Source organism: Scleropages formosus, chromosome 23, assembly GCF_900964775.1.
Source record: "Scleropages formosus chromosome 23, fSclFor1.1, whole genome shotgun sequence".
NCBI classification, from domain to species: Eukaryota; Metazoa; Chordata; class Actinopteri; order Osteoglossiformes; family Osteoglossidae; genus Scleropages; species Scleropages formosus.
The window spans coordinates 7,890,420-7,907,896 of record NC_041828.1 but is presented as its reverse complement, the minus strand read 5'-3'; the positions used below and the strand labels follow the sequence as shown (position 1 = coordinate 7,907,896).

General features: G+C 48.1%; 2 protein-coding genes across 10 annotated transcripts in view; one reads left to right on the top strand and one right to left on the bottom strand.

Moving 5' to 3' along the window:
- Window positions 1-6,107, top strand: part of LOC108933431 (inactive phospholipase C-like protein 2) — a 53,733-nt gene extending 47,626 nt beyond the window's left edge. For all 3 annotated transcript variants that reach the window (XM_018750492.2, XM_018750494.2, XM_018750495.2), the window contains 2 exons: window positions 148-257; window positions 4,614-6,107. In XM_018750492.2, the coding sequence (XP_018606008.2) occupies window positions 148-257; window positions 4,614-4,814 (311 nt within the window). In that variant the 3' untranslated portion in view covers window positions 4,815-6,107. The remainder of the gene's footprint in view (window positions 1-147; window positions 258-4,613) is intronic.
- Window positions 6,108-7,931: 1,824 nt separating this feature from the next.
- The window catches only part of tbc1d5 (TBC1 domain family, member 5), a 62,313-nt gene continuing 52,767 nt past the window's right edge, over window positions 7,932-17,477 (bottom strand). For all 7 annotated transcript variants that reach the window (XM_018750436.2, XM_018750433.2, XM_018750438.2 and 4 more), the window contains 5 exons: window positions 16,735-16,898; window positions 16,401-16,500; window positions 12,675-12,754; window positions 10,573-10,749; window positions 7,932-10,250 (listed from right to left, as the gene is read on the bottom strand). In XM_018750436.2, the coding sequence (XP_018605952.1) occupies window positions 9,960-10,250; window positions 10,573-10,749; window positions 12,675-12,754; window positions 16,401-16,500; window positions 16,735-16,898 (812 nt within the window). In that variant the 3' untranslated portion in view covers window positions 7,932-9,959. The remainder of the gene's footprint in view (window positions 10,251-10,572; window positions 10,750-12,674; window positions 12,755-16,400; window positions 16,501-16,734; window positions 16,899-17,477) is intronic.

Genomic DNA, 17,477 nt, shown 5'->3' with positions numbered 1-17,477 from the left:
GAGATACAGTGCTTAACTACCCTGGAGGGAGAGCTGTGCTTGTCCACATACTGAGTGAACCTGGGAATGAGTTGTTTTTCACCCTCTGGATATGCTGTAAAGTTCTTGATGTGCTGCTCCCCCCCCCCATCTTCCTGATCTGTCCAGCAATGGAGTTCCATGAGAAGCTACCTGCTCTGGGGGCCAAAGAGGGGCTAAAGGGCAGAAAGCTGGTCAGGGCCCTGGAGAGCTTCACCTGGAACATCACCATCCTCAAGGTGAGTCCATCGCTGTAATGCCCAGAATCTGCACCTAAGACTCTGAGACTCTCAGGAGTTGTGACATTTCCAGATGCACAAGTAGGTAAAGACACACCTTTACATAGAGAGCCCGTGTGTGTGGGGCCGGCGTGTCCTGTAGGGCTCTTGAGCACCAGGGTGGACCAATAATGTACATTTACAGGTTTCAGGGGCGTTATACTGTATTGAACTACGTAATGTGCACACAGTAGTGCAGCTGACTGCAGATGTTGATTCCATACTGACCTTGTGGCTTAAATTTAGTCACTGCAGCACAACTTTGGACTTTTCCAGTTCAATTGTCTAAGGAGCATGTGCTAATGATGATTATTAAGATCAGTTGATCAGAGCTTTGCCAGGTAGGTGGCCGTGGTGATTACAAGTGTGTATGAATAGGATGTACTAGTCTTGGCATTTGACACCTAGGCGACTGGGACTTGGCAACACACACGTCAAGGACAGGACGGTGTACACGTTGCTTTTTTTTTTTTTTTTTTTTTTTTAACACAGATGCTTCTTTCAGTGTTTAAAAACATCCTTTAGAGAGCACCCAGTGTGAGTACCCAGTGATGTAACAAAGGTGGTGCTGTGTTTAAAGACACACTGGTAAGCTGGAGGGTTCCAGCTCAAGTGCCGGGGGGGGGAGTCTTGCTGTAGTTAGCAAGGTTAGTTCACCTGAAATAGTCCTGTAAGTATACCCTACTGCACACGTGGGCAAAAACTGCAGTCCACTTTGGGTGAAAGTAGTACCTAAGCACTAAATAAGTCATGGGAATATTAGGGTTAAAATAAGCAGAACAAACAGAAGATATGCAGCAACGTCATGAGATTTGTTTTAATAATTTGTTTGTGGATAACAAACCTGTTTTCCAGCAGTGAAATTAATCCATCATAAAAAATTATGCTTGACAAAGCAAACAGCTTTTTTTTTTTTTTTTTTTTGGGCAGGGGGCTGAAGGTCACATGACTCCGGTTTCCACACAGTAGCTTGACGGATGCCGTTCAGATGACTCGAGTCCATTACACACGCGCACACAGAGTCCTTTCCACCAACACGGCTGCTTAGCGACGGTACAGATGGTAGGGGTTCGAGACCTGATGGCACATACTCTCTGACGTCCTCCTGCGAACTGCACTAGTTTTGTCAGTTTCTGCCAAGTGCATTGATCGTATGAGCCCCCCCCCCCTCGAAACGCTACTGATGTGTTCGTTCGAAGCTCGCGACTGACTCAGACGCGTCCCAGTTAGCAAATGCTAAATTCCTCCGTCACTGCAATCCTTTTTCATGCCTACTGGCTTCTGCACCATTTAGAAATTAATACAATAGCCCAGTCGCAGTGAGTGACTCCCGGGCCGTGAGGAAAGCGATTTATTATTGCATTTGGGAGACGGTGCGCTGCTCCATGCCTAGCTAATCTTGGCGCTAGATTACGAGTGCTATTTTTAGCCTTTGTTTTGTTCAGTGACACACAATGTGGTAAAGGTGAAAATATGTTAATGGAAGTAGGTTCTTGTTGTTCTGCATGATCCTACAAAGAGAGGTACTCGTTGCGTGCAGAGCTGGGGAGAAGGTGCGAGGCAGAGAGAGGCCCACCTGTCACCAGGTGGAGGTCATCTGCCGTAGTCCTGTCTTTGTCCTCTTCATGGAAAGGGCCAGTAAAGCTGGAAAGCGAGGAAAGGGAAAAAAGTTCCGCCAAAAAAATCAGTTAAATCAGGAATGCCTAAGGGGGGGAATCCACATTATCAATCTGTCAGCTTCTGTTAACACTGCACTACAGACCAATCATCATTGCACAAATAGAAGGGAGTGAAGAGGATTAAAACGCGCTAGTAGTGAACTGCATCGCCAAAAGCGGGAGTAAGTTTCGTGATTGTTTGCTTCCTGCTTGCTTTTTTTTATTTGGGTATGCCCATTTGCTGTTTAAATATCAGCTCCCTCATTGTCACCGTTTCTCCTTGTGGGCTTCGTGTAACTGCGAGCCTCCGAGGAAACATCGAGAAGGAGAAAGTCTCGATTCAGCGTTGACCTAACAATCATCTAGTCCTAACCCGTTTGAAATTGCTTCAGATATAGTTAAGCGTCAGTTGAATTACAGTAATCGATGGTGTTACCGCATCCTGTCGATCCATCAACAGGCAGGTTCATGGGTGTTGTAACTTGACTGACTTCAGAGGCCAGTATTCACAACTTTCCAAAGACACATTTAATAGTTTATTTTTTAAAATTAATAGCATTTTCCTCACTTACCTACTTTGTAAATCTTCTGCTTGTACAGAGCAAACACAATTTGCGTTTTCCTGCCAAGCTCATGGGTGGCAGTAAGGAGAAGCCACACGTAGTAGGAGTGTGGGACCGCTTAAATTTACATCACATCCAAAGTGTTTACAGCTCCTTTCTGTTGTTGACAAATGTCTGATGAATAACTGATGAGGAACGCTGCACCTCTACGGGAGGAATTGCTTAACAATTGGCAATACATTTTTATATTTTCATTGTAACATTGCGTGAAATTAAAAATATTCTCATCGTAGCTATCCCCAAATTTTTGCTGAACCCAACCTGTAAATAAATCATGGGATGTCTGTTTTATTAAGTGTTTATTGATTTTTGAATGAGTGCTAAATGTGACTTTGGAGTTTTGAACACAAGTACTTGCAGCCCTCTGGTTCCCCACTGTACATAGTTACAGTGTCAAGGGGGACCCTTGACTACCGTGTCTTTTTCAGGAAAGGATATGTTCCTCATCTTTAATAATTGATAAATATTGGCCTCCTGCAGTCTTGCTTTGCTATTTATGCCTGTTTATTCTCTTCCTGTCTAGTACTAATTGTTCGCACTCTCAGTGGGTGTCAGGAAGCTCTTTCCTGTAGGACGCCCCAGTGTCAGCCAAGGGTCACGTGGCATCAGGCAGCCAGCCAAAAATCTCTGACCCTACGCACCGCTGAGACCTCGGGTCTAGGGCTGAACCCCACTCTTCGTGTTCCCGGGTGTTGGAACAAACACACCTAGTCTCGCTGACAGCGTATTGTAATGATCATTATACCCAGTAAGTTGGACGGATACGGTTTTGTCCGCCTTTGTTCACCTCTGGGTTTTTTTTTAAAAAAATCTTTTTTTTTTTTTTTTTTTTAAATGACCCCACCACCACACCTTATAAACACAGGCCTCAGTGCCTTACAGCATAAAGCACCTTTTCCAATTAAGTATTTCATCTGTTAAATATTTAATAGGATTTTTCTTTTAAATCCAGGAAGTTATTTTGTAAAAGTGCTGTTGGCATAACTTCTGATATGATGGAGAAGCTTGAAACTACAGCGCTTCAGCCATGTTTTTAATTCCTGCTTGAAAGAGCAGCAGTAAAATACAGTGCTTTGTCCCACATCTATCGGTGTGGAACAAGAACAACAAGGGAGATTTTAATTAATCTGATGCTGGCAATAAAAGGGTCTTTTGAGGGTTTTTTTTAAAAGCATAACTTCCTACACAGTCATGTTTTAAGTTAATGTGGACAGGTGTCTCAGAAAGTGAGGTGTGAAAGGTGAACTTCTCCTATAAAGGGAAATTCACAAATGAAGGTCTTGAGGTTGCTGAGCTCTTCTTCCAAACAAGATGGGGAGCTCCAGCACGCGGTCGTCACGTCACACGAATCCTTTGAACGTTCGGATGTTTGCGATGCGTGTCCATCTAGTGAAAAGAGGAGATCCAGGGAAAAGGTGTGTGCTGCGCTCCTGCGTGAAGCAAAGGCATGAGCGTAACTCGTGGCCGAGGAACTCGGCTTGCGATTTGGACGTGGGCGTCTCCTTGGGCAGCCTGTTGGGCCCGCAGCACTCGGCGAACATCACTTACATGGGGACCAGCAACAAGTGTTGATCCAACTGTGACCAAATGCTGGGCTTGTCTCTGAGCTACTCACTTCATCTTAGATGGGGTGTGAGCAAATAGATTGTGTTGTTTGTAATAAAATGACATCTGTACCACTGTATTCATGAATATGGCAGTTATTCTGACACTTAAGATAGCCTTCGAGATTCTTGATGACTGGTCACCCTTTTAGTCCTTTAACTATTACGTTGTGTAGTCTTATGCATAAAATAGACCTGCCTGAAAGTGTAATTTGCATCTAAAAGGTACATTATACCTTTGAAAGGTTTTAAAAATGGTACTTCTGGTCTGCCATCAATTTAGCGTCATTTGCTCCTGAGAAGGAGCTCAGACTGAGCCCCGATGCTGGCCCTCCTCCCTTTTGGTGCATGGCAGTTCCTCTTTCCTCTTCCCAGGAGTCTAAGACCCCCATGCCGTACTGACCCTTCTCTCTTGTCTTCTCCCCCCCACAGGGCCAAGCAGACCTGCTGAAACACGCCAAGAACGAGGCCATGGAGAACCTGAAGCAGATCCAGATCGCGGCCATCACCAGTAACCTGTACAAGGGCAGGGTGCCAGGTGCGAGCGGGGAGAGGAGCAAGCCCCGGCGCAGTCTGGAGGCCATCCCCGAGAAAGCAACCATGGACGATGACGACCTGTCTGAGGAGAACTGAGGGCTCGGCTCTCCCGCTAACCTACCCCACCCATCCCATCCCTACTCCCGCAAAGTTCCCGCCGCGCTGTAGGGCTTTTCCGGGATCCCTCGGGTCCGACCGGACCCAGGCGGTGGCGCACTTAGGAACGGAGCCCCGCGTGAACCCAGCAAGGCTGCCTTCGATCTGCTCAGGAGGACTTTCAAAGCACAAGTGTAGGTCAGGTAGCAGAAACTGAATGTAGCGGGAAGTACAGAAGCTGTGAGGAAAAGAGTGGCGGAGGTACCAGGAGCAGGCTGCTCCCACAACACACGCGCATCGGAGTGGTGTCCAAACACCTGGCAGCATTTGAGCGCTGGAGTATCTCTATGTGCAATGTCTTTCTTTTTTTTTGGAAGGGGAGGGGGGCCAAGGCCCTTGTTCTCGATATTATTTATGGAAGCTTTCCCAGACTGCTACAGAGATGCCTTGCCTGATGGGGCTGCAGTCCCCGGCGTCCAGGGGCCTCAGCATTTGAGCCACAGCAGCAGCTGCTTCCGAAACCAAAACAAGCAAAAAGAAAAGAAAAAAAAAAGGAAAAAAAAAAAAAAAAGCGGTGAAAGAATGAAGTGGTTGCTGTATCTTTGTGAACTGTGGTTTCATGTGATGATTCCAACTTACTGAATTCTTGTTTCAGAACCATTCCGGGGCAAAAAAGAAACCACCACTGGGTCCACTGATGGATACAGTTAATAATAATAGTGCCTCATCACTGCCATTAATGTTCTGCAACCCAGAGTAGACAGGACTTGTGTGTGTTGTGTCCTCACAAGTCTTACACTGGGTTTTACACCTCCAGTGTACTGTGTTCCACAACTTGGGATGTTTTTAGGACACACGGTTTAATCCCAGTATCAGCCGAGTCTCTCAAAACTTTTCTCTGCTGTTGAATTTTTTTTTTTTTTTATTAAATGTTAAATTGTCCCCACCTCCGCTAGGCCGGTTACTGCCACTTTCAAATGTACTTTTATGCATATTGTAGAATGTGTGATTTTACAATACACTGCATTTTGACAGTTCTATTTTATATTTTTATTTAATGTTTTGTAGAAGTCCTGTTGAAATTCCATCCACACTGGGATCCATGATTAACCAGTGTTTTAAAGTTGATCCAGGTTATAATGCAGTGATTTTCTATCGGAGCAGTTTTGTGGACGTGGGTGTACCTGTAACTCCCGTGAACCCTTTACACCCCTTTTTTCAGGCCAGCTTTCATGCTGATCTATACACTGTCTCCTATGAACCAACGGGCAAATAAATCAGTTCTTTCACGTAGCACCGGTTTGCTCTTTCAGTGACAGATGTTTCTGTGAATCTGTTCAAAGAATCATTAGTATTTGTAAAAAGTATAACGTGACAGAAAAACGCCAAGTGCCTCTTACACTGTCAGCAAGTGGAACAAGGATTTTCTAGTGCATTTTTACACTCCTACACCAAATCAAGACTCAGCACAGGGGGGGGGAACCTTAGAATGGCTGACCCATTTATGGAGCTGGGTGATTTTTAATGTACCAATTGCATATAAGTACCCTGAACATGGTGTCTACAGTGAATAGGGATTGAACAAACATCCTTTAATATAAGGCCACATCTCTAACTACTACACTACCTGTAACTCAGTGGCTCAAAGAGGACTCCGACATGCGTCACTGTGAGATGTACCGGCACCTGGGGATAGTGAACCACGTTACTGGTAAAACTGGAGACCTGTGGAAGAAACCTCATCCTGTAATCAATGGTTGGTCATAGGAAACTTGTATTTGTTGCACTGTGACTAACACACAGAGCATTATACTGTGGGTAGCTGCTGACAACTCAGATCATCAGCAGAAGACTCTGGAAATGCTCGGTGGCTGCCCCTCATGGGTCATTCTGGGTTCAGCTACACCGCTTCTGTTACTGCCACAGATGAGATCCAACACACACACACACACAGCTCGCTGAGAATCTTACCACTGTCCCTCTTAAATCACGCCACTCCTCTCAGGAAATGGCCTGTTAGAGTGCAGTGATTGAAGGCGTTTCATCTGCAGAGATGAATCCTAGAAGTGGTCTGCAGGCTAAGAGTGCAAATGTTCAGGGAACAGCAGCTCCTGCAGTAGAGCACCCGGGAGGGGGCGGGCAGAGAGTGTCAAAAGGCACTGGTTGGGTCAAACACCTGTTCTTCTCTATATGTTTTCCTTCAACTTGCTTCCACCTGATTGTTCCAACAGGACCCTGTGGCAGCTTACAGTCCTCCACATGCAGGGGGTCATGGGATCTGGCAAGGAGTGAAGGTTCCTGCAGTCAGGCAGTCTGAGTTAAAACACAGACCTGTGTGCAAGTCCACCTACCTATCAGCTGCAAAAGAGGAGAAAGAAAAAAAAAAAAAAAAAAAAACCCTTGGAGGTCATTCACTCCCCTGGGACCAATTCACACAAAAAAAAAAAAGGAACCTACTTAACACTGATTTTAACAGTAAGATTCATCCCTCATCAGTAACAACTTTCTCTACTTCTGTAGGGCGTCTAGTGGTTAGCGCTGCTGGTTCAAATCTCATCTCTAGCTGTAGTGTCAATGACTCACCCTAAACTACTCAAGTAAAGTTATCCAGCTGTATAAATAGGTGAACAGTGGTAAGCAGCTTAACATTGTAAGTTGCTTTGGAGAAAAGTGTCAGCTAAATGAATAAATGTTAATATAGAATGCAGGGTCACAGTGGTCAGGTGTCTATCCCTTAAGCATAGAGGATGAGGCAGGGTACAAGCTGGATGGGAAACCACACACAAGGAACAGTTTGGGGTCACCTGTCCACCTGAAGCACGTCTTCGGACTATGGGAGGAAAGCGGAGCCAACACGAACACGGCAGGAACATACAGACGGAGCTGAGTTTGAACCAGGAGCCGTGAGGTAGCAGGACAAGCCGCTGCAGTGCTGCGTCGCCCTAAAGCAGGACAATTTCTGATCATGGTTAAAGAAAATGTTTACCCTTTGATAAGGAGTTAAATTGTGCTACAGAGTCAGGGTCAGTTAGCCACTACTCTTTATTAGGCAAATTTAAGAAAAGAGCTACATTCATAACGAAAACTGAAGACCGTGAGGGGCACTCTCGCGTGGGGTGGGGTGGGGTGGGGTGGGGTGGGCTGGAGCAGGGGGATTCTGCACAGAAACATTTACCGCAAGAGGGACTGTCGTTCCGCCTTCTGTTCTCCATCACAAGCAAAAGTGACATACATACATATATACATACACATGCTTGTTTACATGTCTGTGTGTGCGTACAGCGTAGTTTTGTACAACAGCTTTCATTCGTATTTCTCTAAAAATCTGCATCAATGTGCAAACTTAACATGAAGCATAATTTACCCTGGGAGGAGGTGTCTGCTAGATAACTTTACAACAGCAATAGACACGCACCGATACATTTCATTCATCTGCAAAAATGTTTAGAAGTTTTGAACGTTGAATTGCATTCATTTCACAGATGACAAACAAGAAAAATAATTAAGCGATGAACATCACATAGTGACGTCACGGTGGAACGTTTCTCCACGGGAAGCTAAGGGGCTACGGGTGCGACATGCTGCGGGTTCACATGTGGAGATCCATCAAGGAGACCGTTAGTGTCGCAGCAGATGGGCGGGACCAGAGAAGTGGGTGTGGTCAAGGCAAATGAGGTAACATTTTGGCAACGAGTAACTCGAAAAAACATCCTGCGGTCAGTTCACAAGCAGCGATCGTGAAGTCTGTGTTAAGGCACAACCCACAGAACAATGGAAAAGCCTGAAAGTCACTGGAAGCCTCCGCCTGCTCCCCCACGAGTATTTAAATGCTGTCCCCCCCCTCTATTTTAGTTTGAAAAAGCCAACCGTGAGGTACAGGCCAGAAGCCCCAGGTCAGGCAGCGCCACTGTGACCGGACTCGTGAATGAAAGAGCGGGTCCTTTTTTTGTGACACTGGCGACTCCACCAGCAGGATCTCCTCCTGTCCGCCCTTAAAATCCTGTCAAAACGATTCATGACCACAACCGTAGTAATCTGTTTTAACTCTCGTTGCTCCCCGGGGGGTTGTGGCTGTACAGGGCAGCAGCCGTACATCGTCGCATCATTAGTCTAACATTCTTACGTAGAGTCCTAGGCTACAGACCGGCCACACATCGACAGGGCGCGCAAATAAACAAAAACGACAGACGGCTCAGTGGCGCTCTCAGTCGCGTGCGTCCTTTAAAAAGTCGGAACCTTGTTCCTTCTGGACAGAGACGTCTAGGAAGCTTCTCACTTCCGCGTCTCTTGAACTCATCATTTTCACGGAGATGGACGTGCCTTCCGCAAAGCATTCGTCCACGGGTACCACCAACCTCCTACCAGCATTTACCATGCGGACGGGAAGCCGTTTGGGAACAAGGTAAGGACCGAGATGGATTTAACGGGATGCGGCAGATGGAAACACTCGCTCAACACACGCTGCATGTTGGCACGGCGCTCGCCACAACACCGCGCTCCCAAACCGACCAGATAACAGAGATAGTGCTTCAAACAGCCTTGAAATCTTTGACTGAGTGAGGATCAATGACAAAGATGATCTGCTCCCTCTAGTGACCAGGATGACTCCCGCTGTGTCCGCCTGTCCATTCACACAATCGTTACACCGGTAAAGAGTGAATTACACCCGCCGAGTTCTCTTGTAATGTAACGTATACCTGAAAGACGTAACTATCAGGATGAACATGTATACAGTTTTTCATTTGTCACAACTGTTTTTTGTGCACTTCTACAATGTTTATAGCAGCAACCGGGGAAGAAAACAAGTGCTAGATTAAAGAAAATAGTTTAAAAAACCATTCTTCACTGACGTTGCATTTAAATCCAAACCATTTAAAATGTATAAAAATAGAGGAAACCCCAATGAATGTGAATATATTCTCCAGGGACCCAAGGGGGAAAACCGCCACGGAAACGGAATGGAGACGAACCAGAAATTAGCTCCATTCAAGCAACGGGGCAGAAGCACAACTTTGTGTGACAGGAGTCAGAGGTCATCGGCCACAGGGACAGAGGACTGCTGGGAGCCAGTTCGAACTCGCTACGGGTGTGCAAAGACGCAGCGGGAGCACCTCATCTCCACTGATAAGACAGCGGCATCGCTCGTCACAGGTCCATGGGATTGACGATGGTAAAATCGGAGTCCTTGCTGTGGGTGCTGCCCTCATCAGGGCTCGAGGATCCAGATGCTGTGCTCATGAGCGGGTCATGGAACGGACAGCCCACTTCCTGCTCCTGCTTAGAGGTCCCCCGTCTGGACTTGGGGGGATGGGAAGGAGCTTGGGCTGCACCCTTCTTGGTTTCTGCCTCAGTCTGCTGCATGTCTTCATCCTGCGAGATCAGGATGTAGTCATCCCAGTTCCTCCCCTCGGAGAGGAGGGAGGAAGCCGAAGAACCCTGCGCGGGGGTAAAGGGCGGCACGGTTCACCTCGAGCATCTGTCTGTCAGCTCAACACCGAGATGGTAGAGTGTGGATGTGTGACGAGCGACTGCTGTTAAGTTGTCATGTCCGGCCTCACCGCGCGACAGTTACTGCCTGCAGTGAGACAGTTGGTGTGTGCCACACCTGTTTTTGTGTGTGTGTGTGTGTGTGTGTGTGTGTGTGTGTGTGTGAGAGAGAGAGATCTGTTTATTACGAGGGCAGATCCAAGAGCAGACGTGAGGCTTGCTCAGCTCGACAGGCGTAGCTGAGACATTGGCAGGAGGTGGGCAGGCCTACCTGGGGGGCAGGTGGCGGCTCCGGTCGGTCCGTCTCGGCGTCCCTACGAGCGACGCGGGCCCCCCCTTTCTGGGCCGTGGAGCAGTAGTGATCGTCGGCAATGGTGATTTCCTCGTTCTCCTCGGCTTCTAGCTGGCTCTGGTTGAAGCGCAGGGAGCCCTTCAGAATGTCCTTGATCTGCGGGAGAGGAGACGGAGGCTGAACTGCCGCTAGGAGATTCTCGACGGGCTCCTGGCTTCTGCACAGCGGGAACCCTTCATTCTCACACGGCTGGCCTGCGGCGCACCAGCAAGACCGGAGGGGACACGACTCTCCTTCCTGCCGCGTGCAGCCAGCACCCGCTGCTGTTATTTTAGTCTCCACTAAACACTCGCTTCTGCTAGCTACGAGTATAATAATGTCTTTTTTAACTGAAGCGGGTCCTTTTTGCTTTTGAGATCTACAATGAAACAATTATCCGTCTTACTAAGTGTAAGAGTTCATAATGGGGGCTGGAACAAAAGTGCGGGCGAACTGCACCTCGCAGGAAGGACAGAGCAGCGGACTCGAGACCGAAACCCACTGGTGAAACCCAAACATCCATCCATCATCAATAACCACTTGTCCAAAACAGGATGATGATGGTCCAGAGCCTTTCCTGAAAAACAGTGTGAAGCAGGGTAAATGCTGGACGAGATTCCAGTCCACTGCAGAACAGTCGCACGCACTTATTCACGCAGCAAGAACAGTTTAGTCTTCAATTCAGCTGAGACATCTCTTGACTGCGGGAGGGAACCCATGGGAGCACGTACACACCGCACGCAGAGAGAGCTGGATTCAAAGCAACATCAAAACCCGGAGTCCAAGAGCTGTGAGGCACCAGCACTACCCGCTGTGCCACTCTAGAACAGACCAGTTAGTCTCAGTTTCTAGAACAAACAACAACTGGTCCATCGAACAGAAAAACAAAGAATGCAAGGGACCACAGCGTAAATGTTAGGGTGCGTGGCGGCACCCTCAGCGTGTCCTCAGCTTTCAGCTCCTCTTGCAGGGAGCATCTCGTGCTCGGTCCCCCCCCCCCCAAATACACACTAATGCTGTGACGGGTGCTCCGGTGGCCCTTCCTCCTCACCACCCCGGCACTGGAATCGCAACCATGTGGACTTACCTGGAGACTGATAAAACAACCCCGAGTGTGTGAATCCCACATCTCTTCTTTCTAGTAAATGGCTTTCGAAAAAGATGACAGCGCTATTGTGAGAGCTGATCCCTGGGAAAAGGAGCTGGATTTGAGCTGAGTCTAGAACGGTTGATCACCTGCTGTTATTACACTTCTACTTAGCATATCCGCTGCTTTTCAATGTATACTTACAAAAAGCATAATAAGGGATTTAACCCAGGGCACTGAAGCCATATAACCTTTAGTTCTGGTTATGAAAAGAACGTCACAATAATGTACAAAATGTTGCTTCTCAACCAAAGGCGAAACATCTTCGTCGTGTCAAGTGCTCAGAGACAACTGGCTGGGAAAGGCCCCACGGAGGAAGGGACTCGGTGAACTGGAAACAAAGCGCTGGACCCACAGCAAGAGCTATAAGAATGAGGGGTGTTAATTAGCGTTCCGAACGTGCTAACGCTTCATTACAGACCCCGAACACGAACGCGGCTCCTCCCGCGCGTGTCACCGTCTCCAGTCAAGGCAGGAGAAAGCCATCCCTCCTCCTCGAAGGCACCCGCCCCCGTCCCTTTGATCGCAATCAAACGTCTATTTCGGGAAAAGCCTTCCAGCCCACAAAGTAACAGAACCCGAGATACGTGCCGAATTTTAAGGAGCTGAAATGCAGCAGCTCGGCGCCGAGAAGGGTTCGCCGGAAGCGGCTCGCAATACTTGCGCGGGAGGAGCGTGCTGCACGTGCGAGGTGAGCTCTGACCTAAAAACCACTGGACGACGCAGGGTGGCGAGGACGCTGCTGCACATCCCACTTTACAGCGCCAAGAGTTTCGCACAACGTTCTCCATCTCAGCGGAACGACGTACGCCGGAGCTCAGCGAAGCTGTTCGTCACCATGACGACCCACGTGTGCGGTCCTATATACAGAGTCATGAGCGCGGCTCAGGTTTACCTGTTTAAGTCCAGCCAGAGACACCAGGACCTCGTCTTCCTTGTCCAGATTCTCCTGCAGAATTACGTCTTGGATCTTCCCTGTGCACACGAGAGAAGTCGGTTAACACGACCACGCTTTATTACTCTATTAACAGCGAAAAACAACCTTTTCCTGGATGGGAAAATGTTGGGACTTGAGAACTTTTCGATGAAAGTCAAACCTCTTGACGTATTTATTAGCGGGGCCAAACTGGGCTTAGAATCTCTTTGGAGATAACGGGAGAGGCAGATGCTTCTTCTCAAGTCCACCTGTCCTCCAGTGAGGTGTTCCTGAAGTGCACCGTTTCATACACACTTGAAGCACCACTTATACCGCTGAGCAATAAACTCTGTGAAGAGTGTGCGACGGCACAAGGAGTCACGCAATGCAACAAAAGTCCAATTGGTGGCAAGATCGCATCCCTCATAGTGGACCTCTCCATCGGCACCCTGAACGCTTTTGCATGCTGCTCGCACCAGCAGCACTACCCAGCATGCCATGGGGATCACAGGGGACAGAGATCCTCGGTAGCCTCGGTGACAGATGCGACACAGATTGCAGCGCGCGTGGTGATTAGTGCTAATTACACACTCCCGTGACATGGCAGACGGTGCGACACTGGCGCTGAGGGGTACGCCCAGCACAGGGATCAAACTCTCAGCCACCAGGGGTGGTTTTAAAGAAGGGAGAGGGAAAAAAAAAAAAAAAAAAAGAGGAAAAAGAGGAAGAGGAGAATAATGCAGCGCCTTGAACAACAATACCATGTTTTTTCCAAGGTTGAATCAGGTACATCGTATCTCATGTTCCAGGCTCTGCTTTCAAAGGAACTGCATCTGGTTAAACTCTCAAAAATCTTTTTAGCTCCTTCTCAAAGGAAAAACTGAACTTCTAAATGTAGTCCTAAGGAGTAAGCAGATTAGGAAGTCCCCCGTGGGCAGAGACTAGGTGAGTCATGGTTCGCATCGGAGGTTGAGGGGGTTATGGGGTAGATTTGCTGGGGTTCAGCTGATGTTTCCTGTGGTTGCTATAATACAGCTGTCGGCTGATGTGTGCCTGCACCCACACATCGGGTACGATCCCACCCGAAATGGCACCTAAGTCCGAGCCGTCCTCCACTACTGCCGACCCCTGTCGATGGAGCCAGAGGGTCCTTTGCAAACACAGCTAGTGGTTGTTGAGCAGCTGCAGCGCTCAGAGCCATTTAGCAATGCGTGAAGCCAGAAACACGTTCCAGATTCAAACTGAACCGCAAGGTCAGCACTAATACAAGGAGAAATCACTTAGGATTTCACATTAATGAGCATTACTATTCATGAAAAAGCTTTCAGACTAATTCACAAAGTTATTAGTGTGAAAAATACAACAAAAAGAAAGACATAAAAGGTCATAAGAGAAAGACTCCAATGTATCATAAAACATTTGCACCTGTAACCTTGTTCCGTTTCTTTTTAATTAACATTTATTTCTAGAAATAAACAGCTTGGTACTCTTGAGAAGTAAGCGACGATGCCCGTCATTCGCAAAGCAGAACGGATGAGGAAATACTCAATGAAGGACAGGTGCCGAATTGCGTTTCATGAGGTTAGAGAGTCCGTTTCGGAGGAGCTGCTAATGGGTTGGCTTCGTCGGGGTCAAAAGGCAGCGAAAGTGTTAACGAGTACAATTCCAACGCACCCGCCTGTCCGTCGCCGCATTGGCATGGCAACGTGAGGAGGCGGGCGTCGCGTGCTCTGCTGCTCGGAGGGCAAAAAAAAAAAAAAAAAAAAAGGTGGGCGGTGAGCAGTAAAGGAAGGGAAAGCATTAACTAGGAGGTCATGAAGAAACACAGATTGTGAGCGAATGAAATCACATGTTCCACCTCGAAGCGCCCAGCCGGGGCCAGCAGAGAGGCAGGTGGGCGATCTCATGACCGAACCGCTGGCTGATGGGGAAAAAAAATTTAGACCCACTCTTGCTGTCCCCATGAACCCCTTCCACGCAAAGTACTCATTAACGTTCATTAACCCACGGTTCCCGCCGTGTGGAGAAGGAGAAAGTGGAGACGAGCACCTGAACACAGGGATACGGTGTAGGCGATCCTAAACACATTCTCTGCTGTGGGATGCCATGGCTCAACCACACTTGTCAAATTGGAGATTTTCAATCATGGCTAACATGTGAGCTGCTGACCAGGGGTGCCCTTTAAGAGAACAACATCCTCACTCACATTGCTGCCTCCTTAGAGAAGAGACAAAGTTTATTCCTACATTCAACTAGGACTGGTGTAGCACACTTGTCCCTATAATCCCTCTGAGAGCTCATTCAGAGACAGGACAAGCATGGTACACTGTCTCTACTGCACCCTGCAAGGACTTACGTGAGGATCCTGTTTGTGGACTTCGGCTCGGCCTTCAACACCATCATCCCGCACCTCCTCCTGCCCAAATTAACCCAACTCTCTGTGCCCGCCGATCACCAACTTCCTGACGGACAGGCAGCAGCTAGTGAGGCTGGGAAAATTCTCATCTAAGACTTGCACAATCAATACTGGCACCCCCCCCAGGGATGTGTGCTCTCCCCACTGCTCTTCTCCCTGTACACCAACAACTGCACCGCTAAAGACCCCTCTGTCAAACTCCTGAAGTTTGCAGATGACACCACGCTCACCGGCCTCATCCGGGATGGCGCCGAGTCTGCTTACAGACAGGAGGTCCAAGAGCTGGCTGTCTGGTGCAGTCATAACAACCTGGAGCTGAACACGCTCGAAACAGTGGAGATGATCGTAGACTTCAGGAGAAACACCTCAGCATTATCCCCACTCACCATCATGAACAACACTGTGGCAACAGTGGAGTCGTTCAGGTTCCTGGGCACCACCATCTCACAGGACCTGAAGTGGGAGCCCCACATAGACTCCATTGTGAAGAAGGCCCAGCAGAGGTTGTACTTCCTTCGCCAGCTGAGGAAGTTCAACCTGCCACAGGAGCTACTGATGCAATTCTACTCCGCAGTCATTGAGTCTGTCCTCTGCACTTCTATAACTGTCTGGTTCTGCTCAGCTACAAAACCTCCTCAGAAGATTACAGCGGACAGTCCGGATGGCTGGAGGAATCATCAGCACTCCCATCGCCCCCCCCCGACTCTCCAAGAATTGTACTCATCCAGAGTGAGAAAAAGGGCTAGCAAAATCATTCTAGACCCTTCGCACCCAGGCCACTTCCTCTTTGAACTTTTGCCATCTGGCCGGAGCTACAGAGCACTGAGCACCAGGAAAGCCAGGCACAAGAAAAGTTTCTTTCCTCAGGCCATCTACCTCATGAACAGCTAAATCCCCCCTAGAGAGTAAACTGGTGCAATAAACAAGGCTATTTATACTTATATTTGTTTTTCACATCATCTCTCTTACCTACTTTCCCTTGCATTGCATATAACATTTCTGTACAAATATATAATGTCTAGTGTCTATTTTGTATATTGTGTACTTTATATTCTTTTTTTTTAATCTTTCATTAGCCCACTCCGCTTTTATTATCTGTGTCTTGTCACTGTCATTCCGTCTGTGCTGTGGAAGTTTGTCACCAAGACGAATTCCTTGTATGTGTGAACATACTTGGCAATTAAGCTCATTCATTCATTCATTCACTCATTCACTCACTCACAGGACCGCTAGGACACGCTCTCTTAGGAGTGCACTTGGACCGTGAAGCAGGATGCTGCAGAACTTACCGATGTGCATGTTCATCATCTTGGCACAGTACTTGCACATGGCCTCCAGGTCGTTGATCTGGCCCTGCAGGAAGGACACCTGGGCCTCAAAATCCTCCTCCTGCAAAGAAAAGGAGGAAAAGGCAAAGTCACGTCATGTCCCAAGGACAAGGAGATTGTGCACTTTCTTCCTCGACAGGCTCTCAGAAAGCGAAAAGAGTTACAGCAGAAAACGACTGAGGACGGGAAACATAAGGAGCAAGAAGGAGAGGGACCCAGGAGGAAGTTTGACAGACATGGAAGTAAAACAGGAAGAAACAGAAATATGGAGAGAAAGATAAGCAGGGAGCCTCACCGCCTCCTTTTTGCCCATGGTTTTGCTATGTGAACGCGAGCGAGAGATGGTGAAGAAGGAGTCCTTCTTGGTGGCAGACAGCGGAGGAGAGGAGGTGGAGTGGTCACGACCCCCTGGCAGGCTCTCGATGCTGGGGGAGGAGCTCACAGTCCTGGAAGTTTGGCCTGGAGAGGAAAGAGAGGCACATCTACTTGTGTACAGGTGAGCTGCAGCCCTTCATGCACACCAGTGCGGTCGGGACGAGACGAGGGCCAACCCAGAATGGATGTGGTTCATCCCCCCCTCCCCCAACAAACTTAGATTACAAAGTGTTGGCAGCTTGTCACATCTAACAGCGAAAGAGACTAAACTGTTTGAAGTTTTACTAAAGGGTTTAAGAATGCAATCCTTCCTTTTTATCATCACTTTAGCACAGTCAGCAGAAATAACAGTTTACAGCGGATGGACAAACAAAGCAACAAATGAGAAGCTGCAACAACAGAGAGCCAACGAAGAGCATTCGGACATGTGACGACCGGTGACGCGGGCAGCCGCACCCAGACCGCGCCATCTGGGCAACAATCCATTGTTTATAAACGCACATTAGAGACAGCAAGAAAGTCACGACAGTTTTGCTACAATAAAGCAGTAAACGCACGGCAACGGCCCTTTCGTTGAAAGCGCCGGGGGTAGGAATTGTGTGACTCGCAACACAAGGGCTTCACTCCTGCACTGAGCAGAAGACGCTGCGTAGCCGAGCATAA